The 20,629-nt window shown below is 38.8% G+C and overlaps 1 protein-coding gene across 5 annotated transcripts in view; it reads right to left on the bottom strand.

Moving 5' to 3' along the window:
- PEX1 (peroxisomal biogenesis factor 1) overlaps nt 1–20,629 on the bottom strand; it is a 72,968-nt gene that overhangs the window by 9,787 nt on the left and 42,552 nt on the right. For 4 of the 5 annotated variants that reach the window (XM_035020552.1, XM_035020551.1, XM_035020555.1 and 1 more), the window contains 10 exons: nt 18,457–18,580; nt 18,146–18,246; nt 17,156–17,238; nt 15,866–15,998; nt 10,289–10,385; nt 8,907–9,077; nt 7,102–7,256; nt 2,432–2,621; nt 2,063–2,229; nt 515–649 (listed from right to left, as the gene is read on the bottom strand). In XM_035020552.1, coding sequence (XP_034876443.1) covers nt 515–649; nt 2,063–2,229; nt 2,432–2,621; nt 7,102–7,256; nt 8,907–9,077; nt 10,289–10,385; nt 15,866–15,998; nt 17,156–17,238; nt 18,146–18,246; nt 18,457–18,580 — 1,356 coding nt within the window. The remainder of the gene's footprint in view (nt 1–514; nt 650–2,062; nt 2,230–2,431; nt 2,622–7,101; nt 7,257–8,906; nt 9,078–10,288; nt 10,386–15,865; nt 15,999–17,155; nt 17,239–18,145; nt 18,247–18,456; nt 18,581–20,629) is intronic. The other variant, XM_035020553.1, reaches the window with a different exon arrangement.

Consider the following 20,629-nt stretch of genomic DNA (forward strand, 5'->3'; position numbering starts at 1 on the left):
GGGGTGTCTGGGTGGCTCAGTCAGGTTAGCCTCTGACTCGATCTCGGCTCAGGTCATGGTCTCAGGGTCGTGAGATGGAGCCCGCACTGGGCTCTGTGCTGAGCATGAAGTCTGCTTGAGATTGTCTCGCTTTCTCCCTCTGCCCCTCCCCCCGCTAAAATCTAAAAAAAAATGTGTCTTTAAAAACAACAACAACAAACTGCAGTATTGACGGCTGCTACCACTTGGATGAACCTTGAAAACATTCTAAGTCAAGGAAGCCAGTCACAAAAAGATGACATACTGCATGATTCCTTTTATATGAAATGTCCAGAACAGGAAAATCCCTAGACAGAAAGCACATTAGTGGCTGTCACGGGCTGGGGGGACAGGGAACAGGATGAAAAGTTTTGAAATAAGAAGAGCGAGGTGGTGGTTACACAGCGCTGTGAATGCACTACATGCCACTGAACTGTCTACTTTGTTACGTAAATTTACCTCCATTAAAGAGAGAAAAGGTAAATGCAGGACAAACCTTGACACTAATGAAATTCATCCCACTCTCCCGTGCGATTACTCCACCTAGTAAGGTTTTTCCTGTTCCGGGAGGACCATACAACAGTACTCCTGTTCTTTGTCGTATGGGCAAGTTTGCAAACAGTTCTGGGTACTGAAAAACACAAAAATATGACAAAGAGCTCAAGTCTAAAAAAAGGACTAAGCAGCAAAGTCAATGTACAGGAAGAAGTATTTGGATGGGAGTAACTTCCACCTTTACTAACCGTATAACGACAGAAAATGAAGTTCCGACTCAGTATATGAGTTCAAAGGAACTACCACCGATTTTTACCAATTAGACCACGGAATACATTCTTCATAAAGTGTGTATAACTGCCTCTGAACTTCCTTCCATTTTGTCATGTTTTTTAAAAATATTACAACTGTACTACATTTAGAAAATAAAACCCAATCTTTCAACAAGCATATACTGCCTTCCCCTTGTATGGTTCACAGGGCAACTTGGGATAGCTATGTATATTCAAATATAGTGAATCAAAGAAAGAAAAATAATAGAGAAGCACGTATAATGATAACCGTAAGCTCTCCCAAGAGCCTCCATGCCGAGTGGGTGACTGACTGCTTCTAAATTACTGGAGAGCAAGACTTTGTGAACAGGGGAGCCAAACATCAGGCTAATGTCAGCAATATCCTGGTCTCCTCTGTTAGGTATGCCTGTTCAGTTCCCCCTGCTGACAAAATTCTAACCCCATCTCTCTCTCCATTCTAATCTGAAGAGGCCCCAACGTCAGCCACTATGCAAAGAGCCTCTGTGAATCTGGGTGCCGATGCCCAGACCAAGCATTTGGGGGGCATGATCCTGCTGGCAAGTGCTTCCACGCCCACCTTCTCTCAGGCTTTAACCTGCAGTCCTGGGCTGCCCTCAATATGCCCCGGGCCCACTGGCCACGGTTTCTAGGACGTGCCATTTAGTCTCATGTAACTGAGGTCCTTACCCATGTCTCTGCTCTTTGCATGGGTCGCCGATCTCACGCAATGATCCTTCCCTCGCAGGTTTGCGGTTCAAATGCACTACCACCTAGATGGTACCTTCTGATCTTCTGAACAATCTACCCCTGCCCCCTTTATCCTGCCACCTGCCTGGTCTGTGCTGCCTGCTAACTCTGTCATTCTAGGACTGAGACCCAGAATCTGGAATCTGACTTAATCCCTCAGTTCTGTGGACCTAGATGACTCTGCCAGCTTATTCCTACCCGTTTCTGATCAAATCCCAGCTGACAGTTCATTTGCTTTAAGTATCATCTGAATGATTCAAGCAAAACACAAGATTTATGCAATTCACATCAAAATATACATACTGTAAATATCACCCCAGCTTTAAGTTATGTACAGGCAAGGAGTATATCAAATACTTCAAAAAATCTGTTAGAGTATCAAAAATAGTGCTGGCATTTATTTGGTAACTCAGTAAATACTTCTTGAATCGAACTGAGATTAGGCAAGCCAACACATAAAGGCATTCAGTGGTTCTTCTGGAAGTAAGTACTTGGTTTTTTTTAAGTACCTTGGCTGGTAACTGGATGGTATCCATGAGTATCTGCCGAACTTCATGTAATCCACCAATCTTATCCCAGCCCAGGTCCCTAGGTTTATGCAAGTTGACATTTCGCAGAGACACAGGAATAAATCCATGGAGAGCCTTTTGGAAGTCCAATGTTGTTAAAGCTAATTCTGTTTAAAAATAAACACAACTTGTTTTGGTAGTCATATCTATATATGAATCTTCAAAATTTGCTATCATCTTAGCAGGAGAGGCTGATTTCCTACTCACCTGCTTATCTGAATACTAAAATAGAATATATTTAATTCTTACTATATTAACTTTCTCTGCAATGGCAAGATTTCAAATTTTGGATTTAATAGGAACACGTACCTTCCCTGGTGGATATGCTCTGATGAGAGAGGTGAGAATGTATGGCTCGATCCACAAGCACTGTAAAATCTCTAGCCACAAACCCTTCAGTTTCTTTAGCTATACGTTTCAGGTCAAGATTAGTGAAATTGCTTATTTCACAGTCCAGTTTATTTTTTATTACGTTATGCAGAATTTCACACCTTTGCTCCTAAAGAAAAAAACACGAAATTCAATTTTTTTTTTTAAGATTTTATTTATCTATTTGACAGAGAGGGAGAGACAGAGAGGGAACACAGCAGGGGGAGTGGGAGAGGAGAAGCAGGCTTCCCGCTGAGCAGGGAGGCTGATGTGGGGCTCGATCCCAGGACCCTGGGACTATGACCTAAGCTGAAGGCAGACGCTTAATGACTGAGCCACCCAGGGGCCCCACAAAATTCAATTTCTAATTTTACTCAAATGTAAACTCTAGTACATATATTTTCAGAAAAACCAGGTTGACACAATCTAGGGTAACAAAAAGAGATTGGCAGTTGTCTGCAGATGCAGTGGGGGAGGGACGGATTGCAAAGGGGCACCAGGAAACTTTTGGCAGTGATGGAAATGTCCGTTCCCTTAACTGTGGTGATGGTTTCATGACATATACACGTTAAATGGTATATACAGTAGATAATATATACATGTTAAACATGATTAAATTGTACAATTTTTTTTTCTAATTTTAAACTGTACACGTTATTTTTTTTTTAAAGATTTTATTTATTTGAGAGAGAGAGATGGTGACAGAGATAGCGAGAGCACAAGCATGGGGAGAGGCAGAAGCAGAAGCAGGCTCCCCGCTGAGCAGGGAGCCCGATGCAGGACCCGATCCCAGGACCCTGGGACCATGACTTGAGCCAAAGGCAGACGCTTAACGACTGAGCCATTCAGGTGCCCCTGGGCATCCGACTCTTGGCCTCAGCTCAGGTTTTGATTTCAGGGTTATGAGTCCAAGCCCTGTGTTGGGCTCAGCATGGAGCCTACTTAAAAAAGAAATAGATATTCAATGACCAATACTACTACCATTCTGTTATACTTACTACTAGGTTTAATACTTTCATTCTTCAATAACAGGTAATTAGCACAGGGTCTGAATATTTAGGATAAGAATTTTAAAGGGGTGCCTGGGTGCTCAGTCGGTTAAGTGTCCGACTCTTGATTTTGGCTCAAGTCATGATCTCACAATTGTGAGATGGAGTCCCATGTCAGGCTCTGCGTTCAGCATGGAGTCTGCTTGAAATTCTCTCTCCCTTTCCCTTTGCCCCTCCCCTGGCTCGTGTGCTCTTTCCCGCTCTCAAAATAAATAAATAAAATCTTAAAAAAAACAAAAAGATTTTTAAAGAAGAGGTTAAAATGTGCTTGTCTGTCCTGGAACATACTTCTTTGAGCTCATTGCCTCTAAAACCTTCCTGAACGTGAGTCCCCAAAGGGGACGATGGGCCATGTGGGCTTGTGATATTGTGATTTATGATGAGAAATATAGATTTGGTTTTTGTCCCTGTTTCTGGCCCAGATCTCCTAAAACCCTTAGAATTTCTTAAGTGGTAAGAATGATAAAGGCGCCCTGATATTCACACCCTTTCCAACACACCAGAATTTATGTTAATGAGGGGGGCGTTTCAGAAAGCACCTAAGGCTGAGGGCTGGCTGCCAGGGAACCAACCATAGAGGGTTGACACTTGCAGTACCACACTTCGATTTCCAGGAAGGGGAAAAGGGTTGAAGGTTGAAGGTTGAGTCAATTGCAAAAGGCCAAAGATTTACTCGATCATGCCTATGTAATGAAACTTCCACAAAAACCCAAAAGGAGAGGATTCAGAGAGCCTCCAGGTTGGTGAACCAGAAAGCTTCCATGTGCCATCATCTTGCCAGGCCCTAAACATCACAAGGACAGAAGCAGCTTGGTGAGAACAGAACCTCATCCTATGTATCTCTTCATCTGGCTATTGATCTGTATCCTTTAATATCCTCTGTAATAAACTAGTAATCTACTGAGTAAACTAGCTTTCTTAGTTCTGTGAGCTGCTCTGGAAAAATTACTTAAAGCCAAGCAGGGGGTTGTGGGAACCTCTGATTTACAGCTAGTTGGTCAGAAGCATAGGTAACAAGCTAGACTTGCAATTGGCACTGAAGTGGAAAGCAGTCTACAGGATTGAGCCCTTAATCTGTGGAATCTGATGCTATCTGAGTAGACAGCAGAATTAAGTTGAATTCTAGCACACCCATCTGGTGTCTGAGAATTGCTTGGCGGTGTGAAGGAAAAACCCACACATTAGAATTGAGTACTAAAATCATAGAGGGTAAAGAATATTGGTGCTCGTAAAGAAACAAATGTTTAATCAAATTTTAAAAAAACATCTATTTGGATAAAAAAGGATAAAAACCATATGATCATTTCAAAAGCACTGGACAAAGTATAACATCCATTCTTGATAAAAACTCTCTGCAAAATACGTCTAACAGGGAATATACCTCAACATAATAAACGCCAAGAAAAGCAAAGCTGGAGGTATAATTCCAGACTTCAAGTTATATTACAAAGTGGTAGTAATTAAAACAGTATGGTACTAGCACATAAAAACAGACACAGAGATCAATGGAATAGAACAGAACACCCAGAATAAAACCCAGAATTAGATGGTCAACTAATCTTCGACAAAGGAGGAATGAACATAAAATGGGAAAAAAGACAATGTCTTCAACAAATGGTGTGGGGAAAACTGGACCGCTTTCTTTCACCATACACAAAAATAAATTCAAAATGGATTGATGACCTAAATGTGAGACCTAAAACCATAAAAATCCTTAAAGAAAAAAAATCCTTAAAGAGAGCACAGGCAGTAATTTCTCTGACATCGGTCAATGCAACATTCTTCTACGTGTATTTCCCAAGGCCAGGGAAATTAAAGCAAAAAATAAACTGTTGGAACTACATCAAAATAAAAAGCTTCTGCACAGCGAAGGAAACAATCAACAAAACTAAAAGGCAACCTACTCAGTGGGAGAAGATAGTTGCAAATGATATATCTGATAAAGGGTTAGTATCCAAAATATACAAAGACCTGATATAACTCAGTACCTCAAAAACAATCCAATTAAAAAATGGGCAGAAAAAAAATGGGCAGAAGACATGAACACAAATTTCTCCAAAGAAGACATACAGATGACCAACAGATATGAAAAAATGCCCAACATCACTAAGCATCAGGGAAATGCAAATCAAAACTACAATGATCTAGGTATCACCTCATGCCTGTCAGAATGGCTAATAAAGAACACAATAAGTACTGACAAGGATGTGAAGAAAAAAGAACCCTCATGCATTGTTTGTGGGAATACAAACTGGTGCAACCATTGTGGAAAACTGAAGAGGTTCCTCAAAAAATTAAAACTAGAACGACTCTATGATCCAGTGATCACACTACTGGGTATTTACCATCAAAAATACAAAAACACTAATTCAAAGGGATACATGCACCCCTATATTTATGGCAGCATTATTTACAATAGCCAAATTATGGAAGCAGCCCAAGTGTCCATCACCAGATGAACGGAAAAAGGAGATGTGGTACATATATACAATGGAACGTTACTCAACCATAAAGAAGAATGAGATCTTGCCATTTGCAACAACATGGATAGAGCTAAAGAGTACAATGCTAAGCGAAATACATCAGAGAAAGGCAAGTATCATGTGATTTCACTCATATGTAGAATTTAAGAAACAAATGAGCAAAGGAAAAAAAGGAGACAAACCAAGAAACACTCCTAACTACAGAGAAGAAACTGATTGTTACCAGAGGGACGGTGGGTGGGGGGATGGGTGAAATACATGATGAAGGTTAAAGAGTATACTTATGATGGGGGGGGAAAACAAATATGTATATATATACACACACACACACACACACACTCGTAATTCTATTTGCATTTCTCACTAAATGCTCTTTCTTACTAAAAAGAAATCTTTAAAAAGGTAACTATGTAAGGTAATGGATGTGTTCAATTAACTTGGTTGTAGTAAATATTTCGTAATGTATATGTAAATCATATTGTATAAATATATACAACTTTGTTAATTATACCTCAATAAACTGGAAAAAAAAATTCGAATGTCCACGATGTATTTACAGATTTCACCAATGGAAAATAAAGTTCAGAATTTGTAGGGTTTTTGTTTTTTAAATGGAATAACAAAACTTCAATAATTTAAAAAAATGTTTTCCAAAAAGCCTTGGGAAGTACACAGTAACATTTCAGATGGTTATAAATGGAAATTGTGCGTCTGAGCACAAAATGCACCAAATGTCACCTTTTAAATATCCTTAAGCGTAAGTTTAAAGCCATAAATTAGTAATAAAATTAAAAAATGAGGGATGCCTGGGTGGCTCAGTCAGTTAAGCGTCTGACTCTTGATCTCAGGGTCATGAGTTCAAGCCCTGCATTGGCTCCAGGCCTACAAATAAATTTATTTATAAATATATTTTATATAAATTATATTAATTAATAAATTTAATTTATAAATTTATGATAAGTACAAATATATATAAAGTATTTAAAATAGAATTAATTAAATACATAAATAAAGTAAAATTGAAAAATGGTTTATATGAAGAGGGGCATATTTCAACACTCTTCACAAGTAGTATTACCTGATTAGGAGGTTGAATATGATGGACACACTGAAATACATGAATTCCTTGAGTGGAGACAAGCGAAGGATGCAGAGAATGTTGAGACTGGCTTGTGGCAATCAGTGCAACCAAACTTCCCGTGGAAATAAACTCTTTCATCATATCACTCAAAGCTAGAATAAAGCAATACAGTGTAAAAGCTTAGTAAATATAAACATGAAATTTAAGAATTATACACTCATTAAAAATAATAACCTGGGGGCACCTAGGTGGCTCAGTCGTTAAGTGTCTGCCTTCAGCTCAGGTCATGATCCCAGGGTCCTGGGATCGAGCCCCGCATCGGGCTCCCCGCTCTGCAGGAAGCCTGCTTCTCCCTCTCCCACTCCCCCTGCTTGTGTTCCCTCTCTCACTGTCTCTGTCAAATAAATAAAATCTTAAAAAAAAATAAATAAATAACCTGAATTTGAGCTTTTAGGTGGAGTGCAAAGAGTATGGATCCTTCATACCTTCTAAAAATTAAATCTGCCACTCATTCACTGATTGATTTACTGGGGACCTAATATCAGCCCCACTCCAACCAATCTAATGGAGGCAGAGGAAGTACTGTAAACTCAGTCTGTACACTCAGAACAATGCCTAGGTGGTTCCTTACTTCTAGATCTTAGAAGTAAATCAACAGGAGTCTCTGAAATAAATACAGAAGGATGATAAATTCCCATATTGTGCTCTGTTGATTAGGCAAAACACAGTTCCTATTACAATGACTTCCTGAACAATCTCTTTCCACCCCAGGTCTTGCCAGGTTTGGTTATTAGGAGGTCAGAACTGCAACAGGCATTAATCAGGTGTATCTGAGTCTTGACCTAGAAATTTGCAGCATTCCATTAAACATTGCACTAACAAGTTTTGCAGATCCTACAGGACTCTAACTCTGAGATTAACATGGGTTTATAATAACCCAAGGTACTGTGGTTGCATTTTGTCTCTGTTCCAGCTGTCAAGAACCATGAGGCAGCTACATGCGGCCAAATCCTCTGACACTACCCCAGCTCCCTGCGTGAATTCTAAGCTCCAGGCACAGGGTAGTCACTAACATCCCACCATTTCTCGTACCTCTGTGCCTTTGCCTGTGGATCGATCATGCTTCCTTTGCTTCCTCGTTAGCTGCTTCACGCTAATTTCTACTCCTCCGTCAAAATTCAGTTAACTGCAGTTATCAACTCCCCCCAACAGCCTTCTCTGCTAACTCCTTACCACCCCTGCCAGTCCCAGTTGAGGATGTGCGCTCCTACGGTTGCCCACGTACATCTCCAGCAGAGCAGATCCCCCCACCTCGGAGCTGTGCCACCCTGGTCAAATGACTTCATCTCTCCATTTTCATTTATTCACCCGGAGAATATTTGCATGTAGAGTACAAAACAATCCTAACCCAGAAAAGGCCCTCAATGCATGGTAGCTACCATTATTATCATCAGTATTCTGTACGAAAATTGTCCGTTTACTTTTCGTTCCGCTCCTAGACTTTGAGAACACACTGTGCGTAAGCATTAGACAAACATTTGTCAAATGAACAAAGCCAGAGTAAATCTGTACAACGAAGCAATTTCTAATAAGCACAGGAGAATGAAAAGACCCCAGAAGACTAATCACAAAGCTGCAGAATTTTCACACCGCACTTGTCTACCAATTTTACAAATACAGAAGCCTCAAAAGCAACACGTAACATCGCATTATCTGAAGAGAGCAGATTTATCAGTAAGACTAAAACTGTTGGCTAACCAAAGGAAAAGGCCCACAGCCCTGAGCGGATGCGTTTCCATTACCATGTGCCAGCCGCTGGCTCTGCACGGCCTCAGGGCCGTGCTCATGTTCTGGGACAGCAGGCCGGCCTACAATGAGGTCAAGGTCGTCCAGCAGAATCACGGAAGGCTGCCTCCATGCCGCCTCGGAGAAAGCCAGCTCCAGGGTTTTTTGTACGTTTTCAAGCCTTTTCCCTTAATATGGGAGATATGAAATGGTTTTAATGTTATTTCAGGCCTGGTAAGTTCCAGCTGCCCTTTTGAGAGCATTAGAAAAGCTCAATATTGATTTAACTCTGAAAATTTCAGCCACATTTTGTCAATATACCAATCACTAAAATTTGTTAATCATTAACTTGGTTTTAATTAATGTAGTCTCAAAGGACTCACTAAAGAACTGAATTTTATAAAGTGGAAAAAAAGGAACATGCTACTGTAAGTCCTGTATGTATGTATTCTTACTGGGCCTTATATTCCACAGAAAATTTCAGATGGCATACCACAAAACAGTAAAACAAAGGAGGATGTGGAAGAACGTTAAATAAGAGTAGGGGATCAAGATTCAGATAAAATCAAACATAAATGTAGCTGTCCAGAGATCCTAGAGTTACTATATTTCAGTCATACATTGGCTTCAAACTTCCTGGTGAATTGCCAACTTTTAATTTTCAAAGAACAGAAAATACACAAATTCATAAGCCAAAATAAAGAGTTCCTGTTACTTAGGTCTACAACAAAACTTTCACATGAAGCCTCAAGTAGGACTCTGAGAGATGGACAGTCTCTCTAAAACCACCTTTGTAGCATACGAAGTAATGGGTTTTTGAAGGCTATTTCTTCGTTTCTTACCATATACTAGATAAAATACACAAACACAGAGCATGGGACTAATTGGGATGACACGGTAGAGGTAGCCAAGGGGGGGAAAAAGTTACTCAAAATAAAATCTTTCCAATCTTGTTTTTAAAAAAAATAGGTAATAAGCAGTAAAGACCTAAAAAGTACCAAAGTGTACATGGTAAATTGTAATTCTCCTCTTCACTGTCCATAGCCAGCCTTCCCCACCTCACCCAGGGTTTCTCTAGCAATTCAGGGATAATGTATACCCATTAGAGTACACCTTAGATACTAACGTTCCCAGAATGGTCTAAGTTGGCATTTTTAGGAATATAGTTTACAAAGAGTTTTGGCTAGGAAAAAAAGGAGGGGGCCTCCATCAAGTATGGAGAGTTTAAAAAATTTTGCTGAAAATATTAGAAAGCCAAAGATTTTAAATTTCTTAGGAATTTCAATGACTAACAGAAAAATTAAAGATCAGATATTCACATTTATTAGATGAACAGCATTAAATAACATTTCCGTCTTCCTAGCAAAAAAAGGTTTTATATAGAGTGTTATATTCATACCTCGTAAAGTTTTACAGTCAACTATCTCCACGTGGGCATCCAATATGTCAGATGCTTCTTTACAGACTGCCTTGGCTAAAGTTGATTTTCCAGTGCCCTAGAAAATAATTGCTTCATAAGCAATATATTCAATCACAGAAATAACTTCTGTTACTGTGGCAACCATCAAGATTCAGCCTCACCGATCAAGTGTACACTACCCAATGTTCTATGTCTGTTATATCTCAATAAAGCTAGGGGTTAAAAAAAGAGAGAGAAAGGAAAAGAAACCCTACATCCCTGGAGCTCTAGGATCATATTATGGTGGGTGATGTTTAGTATAAACTAATAGGAAGGGGTGAAAATGCGGACTCAGGAAGTTTTAAGAGCACTGCAGGTAAGTGGGAAAGATTTCCTAAATATGTATTTAAGTCTATCAAAGAAAAATATGTAATATTCTGCAAAGAAACCAGGAGGCTCCAGCTTCCCAGCCTTCATATGGGAATCCCAGGATTCAAGTAGTACAGAAACACAGGCAAGGGTAATAGAGGACAACCCAACCTCTGGAGTATAAGCCGCCCAAAAAGGGGCATTTCCCACCCCAATTCCAACCCCAATTGGTACTGACACTAAAGATAATAAATTGCTTTGAGAAAGTAAAAAATGTATATACCAGTCTAGTACTGTGTGAAAAAGACAGGTGTTACTAAAATAACTTTTGTTTCAAGTTGTTAGAAGCTGGATGTATCCTATGTTCATTATAGGGCAGAGACAGAAAATGCACATCTAATTTGTTTTTACAATTTGTTAAAACAATCACTAATAATTTCTTTTACCTTTAAAAACAGGCAATGCTTCATTATTTACTAGAAGGGAATAATGTGAATATTAAATAATTTTTCTAGAGAAATGAACCCTAATCCCATTTAATTTCAACTATTTTTATCTTTTTTTTTTTTTTAAGATTTTATTTATTTATTTGACAGAGAAAGACAGCAAGAGAGGGAACACAAGCAGGGGGAGTAGAAGAGGGAGAAGCAGGCTTCCTGCAGAGCAGGGAGCCCGAAGCGGGGCTCGATCCCAGGATGACCTGAGCTGAAGGCAGATGCTTAACGACTGAGCCACCCAGGCGCCCCTTAATTTCAACTATTTTTAATGGAAACATTTATTACCCACTTCCCTATTATCTTAAATTAACTAATTTTAATCCAGTTTCTTGATCATTTACCGTATTACCGTGACAACCAATTAGTGTACCATGTGGCCCTCAGAGACTCTTAAGGTGGGCAGAACTGTTTATTTTTATATTAAGTGACTCCCAGACTATATAGGGTTTGATCCTGGTTTATAAAATATGCAAAAAATACAAAATAATGATAAACACTTAGCAGAGAAAGATAAAAATGTTCTATAATCATCCCACCTCACAGAAGTAGCCAAAGTCAACTGTTCTGATGTTTCATCCTTCCAGACACTCCCCGCACATTTTATGAAAATTTATGAAGATGGGATTATTTGTGCAGGTTCATGACAAATCACCGTCCTCCTTATGGACAAATATGGAGCCGCACCCATTCCCCAGCACGCCGCTGCTGAGACATACTGGACTGAAACAGGTTCCATAAGCCCCTTCCTAATGTACATTAATGCTGCTTCCAATTTTTAACTATTATAAGTAAAGCTAAAATAAATATCCATATGCCTGTTTACTTGTCAGATTATATGTTCAGAATAAATTTCTAGGAGTGGAATTACTATATCAAAAGGTACACGTTTAAAATTTTGCTGAACATTGCTATAGTGTCCCCTAGAAAGGTTGACATTGGTGGGTTTTTATAATTCTTTTAATACAGGTTTTCTCCTTCAGTGTACTATTATTTCTTACCCTCGTTGCTTTGTCTAGCTTTAAGAGCCCTGCACTGGTTCTAATATTTTGTTTTTCAGCACCATGAGCTGGCAAAACAGCCAAGCTTGTTATACAAAGTCTGAAATTTGGCAGGCACTCAACAAATCGTACCATCAATACAGCTTACAGAATTGCATTTACATTTAAAGTCAATGGGCTCCAGGGGCGCCTGGCTGCCTCAGTTGGTGCAACATGCAATTCTTGATCTCAGGGTCATGAGTTCGAGCCCCATATTGGATGTAGAGATTACTTAAAAATAAAACAATAAAGTCAATGCTCTCCAAAGAACAGAAATTAGGGGTGCTGAGATACAGGTCCCCTGCCATAATCATTTTGCCTAGTCAGAGGGCCTTCTCCTCACATAAAGTCATTCACATTTGTATAATAGCATTTTTCAGTTTACAAAGTGCTTTCACACATATTATTTCCCTTAAGTGAAGTTAATCCTAAGAAGGCAGATAAGAAACCAAAAACCTGCCTGAGGTCACAGCCGGTAAGTACATGACAGAGGTGGGACTCAGATCCAGGTCTTCTCTGCTTGTTCTTTTTTTTTTTTTTAAACCTTTTTTTTTAGATTTTATTTATTTGACAGAGAGAGAGATACAGCGAGAGAGGGAACACAAGCAGCGGGAGTGGGAGAGGGAGAAGCAGGCTTCCCGCGGAGCAGGGAGCCCAATGTGGGACTCAATCCCAGGACCCTGGGATCATGACCTGAGCCGAAGGCAGACGCTTAACGACTGAGCCACCCAGGCGCCCCTGCTTGTTCTTTCTATTAACCATGCTACCCCTAGGTGAGATGGGGAAGAGAGAATATTGCTTTTTCAAAATAAATACTCTACAATGAGGATGCATTTTGAAATCTGACAAAGAAAATCTAGAAACCACATAGAATAGTTGCTATATGTCACCAGCCTTGCATATCTGCGATAAATCCCACTTGATTATGGTATAAATTCTTCATATACATTGGTTGACTTGATTTGCTAATATTTTGTTGAGGATTTCTGCATCTATGTTCATGAGAGATATTGGTCTATAGTTTTCTTTTCTTGTAATGCCTTTGTCTGGTTTTGGTATTAGGGTGATGTTGGCCTCATAGAATGAGTTATGAAGTACTCCTTTTGCTTCTATCCTCTGAAAGAGATTGTAGAAAACTGGTGTAATCTCTTCCTTATGTGTTTGATAGAATACACCAGTGAACCTACCTGGGCCTGATGCTTTCTGTTTTATAAGGCTATAAATTATTGATTCAATTTCTTTACTAGATATAGACCTTTTTATATTGTCTATTTCTTCTTGTGTAAGTTTTGGGAACTTGTTTCTTTCAGGTAATCGGTCCATTCATCTAAGATGGTTATCACATTTGTGAGCAGAGTTGTCCATGACTATTACTATTTTATTATCCTTTTAATGTTTATGGAAACTGTAGTGATGTCCCCTCTTTGATTTCTGATATTACTAATTTGTGTCTTTTTTTTTCTTAGACTGGCTAGAGGCTTATCAATTTTATTGATCTTTTCCAAGAAGCAGCTTTCAGCTTCATTGATTTTCTCTATTGATTTCCTGTTTTCCATTCACTGATTTCTGCTCTAATTCTTATTACTTCTTTTCTTCTGCTTACCTTGGATTTAATCTGCTCTTCTTTTTCTGGTTTCCTACAGGGGAAACTTAGGTTATTAGAGTAGTTGCTATATTTTCAATAAGAATCAGAAGAAAGCAACTGGGCTAGTAACAGGAAAAAAGTTATTTTACTGGAGTTAAAAGTGAATGGAATTGAAAAAGCCTTAAAATCTTGAAATGAAAGAAAGAACAAGCACTCAACAAAGATCATACTGTACCCCTGAAAACAATATTGCATTGGCAGAGAATAAAACTGTAAGCCCTTAAAAGGACAGGGGAAACCCTAGCAAAATGAAGATTCCTTTTTTTTTTTTTTTTAATATGTATTATTTGAGAGAGACAGAGATAGTGAGAGAGAGCACAAGCAGGAAGGAGGGGGAGAAGCAGACTCCCCGCTAAGCAGGGAGCCCAATGTGGGGCTTGATCCCAGGACCCTGAGATCATGACCTGAGCTGAACGCAGATGCCCAACTGACTGAGCCACCCAAGTGCCCCAAAACTGATGAAGATTAAAGAGAAGACACAAATCACCAAGATCAGGAAACAGCCCATCACAACAGACTCCATAGCCATTCAAAGGATAGTAAAAGGAATACGGTCAACAACTTTATGCTCATAAATTTGACAATTTAGGAGAAATGGACCAATTCCTTCAAATTACAAACTACCAAATGTCTGCCAAGGTGAAATAGACAATTAAGGAAATTTAATTTATAATTAAAAAGTTAAAGGTGAAGTAATCTCCACACCCAGAAGGTATCACTGGGGATTTTACCAAACATTTAAGGAAGAATGAATACCAACTTTAGATAATCTCTTCCAGAAAATGGAACAGGAAGGAACACTTCTCAACTCATTTTATTAGGCCAGCGTTACCCTGATAGCAAAACTAGACAAAGACAGTATGAAAACAGAAAACTACAGGGTAGGGGCGCCTGGGTGGCTCAGTCATTAAGCGTCTGCCTTCGGCTCAGGTCATGATCCCAGGGTCCTGGGATTGAGCCCTTCATCGGGCTCCCTGCTCAGTGGGAAGCCTGCTTCTCCCTCTCCCACTCCCACACCCCCTGCATGTGTTCCCTCTCTTGCTGTCTCTGTCAAATAAATAAGATCTTTAAAAAAAAAAAAAAAAGAAAAGAAAACTATAGGCTAATATCGCTCATGAATTTAGATGTAAAAATCCTCAACAGAATACTAGCAAACAATGGAGCACCTGGCTGGCTCAGTCAGAAGAGCATGGAACTCTTGATCTCAGGGTCATGAGTTTGAGCCCCATGTTGGGTGTAGAGATTACTCAGATTAAAAAAAAACAAACTGGGGCACCTGGGTGGCTCAGTTGGTTAAGAGTCCGACTCTTGGGTTTTGGCTCAGGTCATGATCTCAGCGTTGTGAGATCAATCCCTGTGTCGGGCTCCCTGACGAGCAGGGAGTCTGCTTCTCTCCCTCTCCCTCTGCACCCCCACCCTCACCCCCAATTCGTGCACGTGCTCTGTCTCTCAAATAAACAATCTTAAAAAAAAAAACTTAAAAAAAAAAAAGAGTATTAGCAAACAAACTTGGCAATGTATACAAAGAATTATATACCACAACCAAGTGGGATTTATTACAGATACGTAAGGCTGGTTCAATATTTGAAAACCAATCAACCCTATCAACACCCTAAAAAGCAAAAATCATACAATCATATCAATTGGTACAGAAAAAAGGCAGGGATGGGGCGCCTGGGTGGCTCAGTTGGTTAAGCGACTGCCTTCGGCTCGGGTCATGATCCTGGAGTCCCGGGATCGAGTCCCACATCGGGCTCCCTGCTCGGCAGGGAGTCTGCTTCTCCCTCTGACCCTCCTCCCTCTCATGCTCTCTGTCTCTTATTCTCTCTCTCTCAAATAAATAAATAAAATCTTTAAAAAAAAAGAAAAAAAGCAGGGAGAATGTCACTTTATTCATCACCACTTTCTATATTTCCCAAGCAAATGTAGCCTTCCCAAATCTTGTGTTAACAACCCCATATAACAGATGATCAAAACCCAGAGAGAGAAAAAAAGTGACTAATGCAATGGGCACATTTTAACCACATACCTTTCCTCCTGTGAATAAAAGGGCTCCATTCCTAAGTCCTGCCACCAGGGACATCAGCTGTCGAGACAAAGGGCGTCCCAGGAGGCTATGAGTGATGTGTTCCATGGAGGATACACCTAAGGAATTCACTCCTCTGCAAAATATATACATTGTTGCATGATAAAACACTGAAGCAGGATAAAATCCAGCTGTAAAAAATTCTGTAACTTTCCTTCCCAGGCTGGTTAATGATTTTTAAAAGAGTAAAATGTGGAAATTTTCCCTTACTTGAAAGTATATTGAATTAATGCCAAATCTGAGTTAACAGCTTTTAAAATTAGTTTTATTACTTTCAAACATGTACAGTAACTAGAAGTTTTGTCTGAACAGGGCATCTTAAGGAATTTGTCTTAACACACACGGACACCCCTCTCAAAATGATTTTTGGTTTGGTAATCAACATAATCATAAATGCGTGCATTTGAAGAGTTAGGATAATTGCAGACTGATTTCCTCTTAAACTCAGCCTTTGAAATCCAGTTTCAATTTGTAGATTATACAAGCACGAACTTCAACCTACTTCCTGACTCTAGCACTTTCTTTCTGATAATAAATATAAATTCCTAAAATCAGAGTCTGAAGAGATTTTACTTTCAACATGAATAATATGCTGTATTTAAACATTGTTACTTTATGGTTTAATCCTTTTATTAGCACATTTACAGACTATACTATTACAGGAAATCAAATCACTACCACTACAACTACAAAAAGCTTCTGTGAAGAATGGGAAGATGTAATGATTATAGGAGATTCTCATATTGCATAAGAGATAAAGAAATTAAAAGGGGGTTCTTTTCAGACTTGTTTGGTTTTAAAAGTTAAGGAAAACACAAATAATCCTAATTAGTAAATTAATAAGATAGTTGAAGGAATAACTTAATTTGAAATATTTTTAAACATTCAAATAATATTTTTGGATTTAATGTTTAAAATAAATATATTAGCTCTAAGAAGTACTGTTTTATTCAAGCACATATGATCCGAGTCATACCCAGTTGCTTCCTTCTCACAAATCAAATCTCAAAGCAAAATTTCTAATAAGCTTCAGCCCTTTATGTAGTTACCTAAGAAGACAAGGCAAATTACCACGCAAGGTGTGAAAATAGAAACAATCCTTGAAAAAGTATCTATAAATGCATTATTAAGATTATTCAATATTAACATCTACTTTAATGTTCATACATAAAAACCCTGCCAGATCATGTCAAACATGACTGTAAACATACTAGTTTGGCCAGAACTTCTTACCCCAAGCACTTCAGCTTTAAAAAAGGAAGAATAAAGTCAATTTCCTCACTGTTTTCTTCTTTTACCATAGGGTCTAGAAGGACCTATAGTAGCAAGGAAAAATCAGTTTTACATTTCAAAGTTATATCTTTGGCCTGTTTTTCTCAGGTCCCAGGAAACTGAATTACTGATTCTGTTACACAGAGAGAAAAGACACATTGTGCATGCAAGATCATTACTCAAAATAGCCTTCACAACAATAATTTACTCAACCAAGGAACAAAAATATTTATGGTCAACAACCAGTAAAGGATGTCATCTCCTTCATACATTTTAAGGACACATCTTTATTTGCAATTTTGATGTGTGTCATATATACTCTTCACAGGTCTTACATTTTTACCTCCTCTGAATGGTATTCTCCTTCAGCTTTATCTCAAAAGTAGAGAGACAATGTCTAGTTTCCAACCATTCAAATTCTAAACAACTAGAGCATCTTTAATCCTATAACAATAAGAGTGAATATCCTAACGAAAACCTAATATTCTAAAAAGACCACTTATAAAATCCTTCTGGAAGAAAAGTGATCTGATAATACTTGTTAGGAGCTGAGAATTTAAGAACTGCCAAAATAATATGGGTTATTGCAAATATGGGTTACAGCAAAGCTGCAAGTAAAAATATGAATTTAAAAAATCAAACCCCTAAAGCTAAGTTTTCCTGCGCTTCAATACTAGAATAATATGAAATCATGATTCATTTGCCAGTTAACACAATCAATTCTATTCTTGAAACTTAATTGTGCATTGATTTTAAGTTTAGGACAAATCAATTTGTTTAGATAAGTTAAAGAGACTCTATAATAAAATATTTTAAATCAAGTTATTCCTTACTCTTATTCACATTTCTAACACACTTCAGGATGCAAAGTCTTACAGGTAAACTCATACTTTATTATCGATCCTATGTGCCAAATATTATTTCATTAAATATTCAATAGTACGTGATTACTTGTATTGTGGTCTTCTGCAGCAGACTAGTGCTCAACAAAAAAATGTTTTCTTTTTCTTTTTCCCAAGAATGAACTATATTTAGAGAAAACTCCTTCAACCCTATCAAAAAAAAAAAGGCAATAAATGTAGAGTTAGCACTGAAGCAGAGATGAAATAATTTAAGATTTAAATTTATTTAAAGAAAGGTATTCTTTGATATGTAAAACCATTTACTTATCATTATATTTCCTGTCCACACGTATGACAGGTTGGAAAAATCACGAACACTTCTTCAATAGGAAAAATACCAAAATGACACAATGTACCCACCGCCTTCAATTCTCAGCTTAATGTATTCTTCCTCTGACAGTATCAAAGGAAGCGAAGTGGTAGTATGCTGCTGTAGCCATGAAGAGAACACAGTCTTTACATCTTCGTCACTTACACCTTTAGGCTGCCAGAGCAAAGGGAAGAACAGTAATGAATTATCCAAACACCTAAGTGAACGTTAACATCTAGCTTAACACCTCATCATGCTAATGATATGTAAACCTCGATACAGCTGATGCACCTTAAACAAGCCTCTTAATCTCTCCGAGCCTTGTTCGCCTCACGTAAGAACCATTAGCTGGTGTCCATTAGGAGGAGACTGGTCAATTAGGTCAATCACAGAATATACCCATTCAGCAACAGTTGGGCACAAGTGATTACATGTGCTAGTTCAGGATGCAACGAGCCTGGCATGACCATTTATTATCTGTGTAAGTGTGTGCAAATTAGTAAAACTGTCTGAACCTCAGTTTTATAATCTATTAAATGGGAACTACTAAAAAATAAAAAAAAAAAAAAAAAAAAGCAAACCTTACCAAACAAAACCAGGAAGGATGTTCGTATTTATAGGCACAGATTTGGGATTTGACATTACAGGACAAGCAGGACAGTGCAGCCTGAAGAGACATTTACAGGGGCGCCTGAGTGGCTCAGTTGGTTAAGTGTCTGACTATTGATTTCGGCTCAGGTCAGGATCTCAGGGTCATGAGACTGAGCCCCACATTGGGCTCCACACTGGGCATGGAGCCTGCTTAAGATTCTCTCTCTCCCTCTCCTTCTATCCCTCCACCCCCTCACTCTCCCTCTCTTAAAAAAAAAAAAAAGAGCAAAAACAAAAAACCATTTACAGAAGTGGTGAAATTTTAAACACTCCTTATCTCTATGACCAGTGATACATGTACCATGGTTTGGCTCACTGGATCACCATTCCAACCCCATTCTCCCTTGCCTCCCTCCATTAACGAGGTGGGAAAGAAAACTCCATTCCCAACCTGGAGCTGTGTGTGCGCCTGCATTCTGACCAATGGTGTACAATCAGCAATCATTGGGAAGGGCTTCTCCTCCTAATCGAAAGGTAGAGAAACCTTGCAGAGAAGGCTTTTACTTTGAGCCTTTCCTTCTGCTGCCAAGAATGCAGATGTGATACCTATTAGTACAGCAAATGCCTTGCATCTAAGAGGAGGAAAGCTACAGGCTAAGGATAGCAGAAAGACCAAAGGAGCCTAGATCCTTGATGACATAGTTTAACTACCTCTGAGCTCCTCCAAACTTCTTCGTACATGAGAAAAATAGGCTCTTTATATGCTGAAGTGACTTTTTTTTTTCTGTTAAGCAGGCCACAGTGTTATACTCAATAAGTACAGTGTTAATAAACTGGAATGAAGAAATTCTAAGAGAAACACTATTAATTTTTAAAGTTTTAAAATCAGAATTAAGTTTTTAAAACCTATTTGAAGCTAAAAACAGGAATACCCAAAAATTCATGTAGGAAAGATCATTAATATGTGCCTAGGAAAATAAACCTCTATTCATTCTACCATTTTTCAGCTGGTCCATTTCTGTTCTCTCCTCATCCAGTGTCATGCTAGGTCTGCTGATTAAGCTCAGTTTAGAACCTGATCACTACAAAAAGCAAGCTAAACTAAGTACAGGCATTGCTTTCATACTCTTAAAGATCACAGAAATAGTCTGTTTGGATATTACTGGGCAATGGGATTAAAGACCTAAAGGAAGAGCGGCTGGCTGGCTCAGTCAGTGGAGTATGCAAGTCTTGATCTTGGGGTCATGAGTTTGAGCCCCACGTTGGGCACAGAGCTTACTTAATTAAAAAAAAAGCCAAATTATCCATGTTTGCATCAGCACAATATACATATGTGTTGCTTACTAAAGATTTCTTGGTTTCTCAAAAAGTTGAACAGAATTACCGTAAGATCCAGGAACTCAGGGTGCCTAAATGGCTCAGTTGGTTAAGCGTCTGGCTCTTGATTTGGGCTCAGGTCATGATCTCAGGGTTGTGAGATCAAGCCCCACGCTGGGCTCTGTGCTGGGCGTGGAGCCTGCTTAAGATTCTCTTTCCCTCCCCACCCCCACCCAGCTCTCCCTCTTTCCTTAAAAAAAAAAATCTATCTATCTATCTATCTATCTATCTATCTATCTATCTATCTATCTATCT

The sequence above is a fragment of the Mirounga leonina genome, unplaced genomic scaffold, assembly GCF_011800145.1.
Source record: "Mirounga leonina isolate KUSES-001 unplaced genomic scaffold, KU_Mleo_1.0 Mir_174, whole genome shotgun sequence".
Lineage (NCBI taxonomy): Eukaryota > Metazoa > Chordata > Mammalia > Carnivora > Phocidae > Mirounga > Mirounga leonina.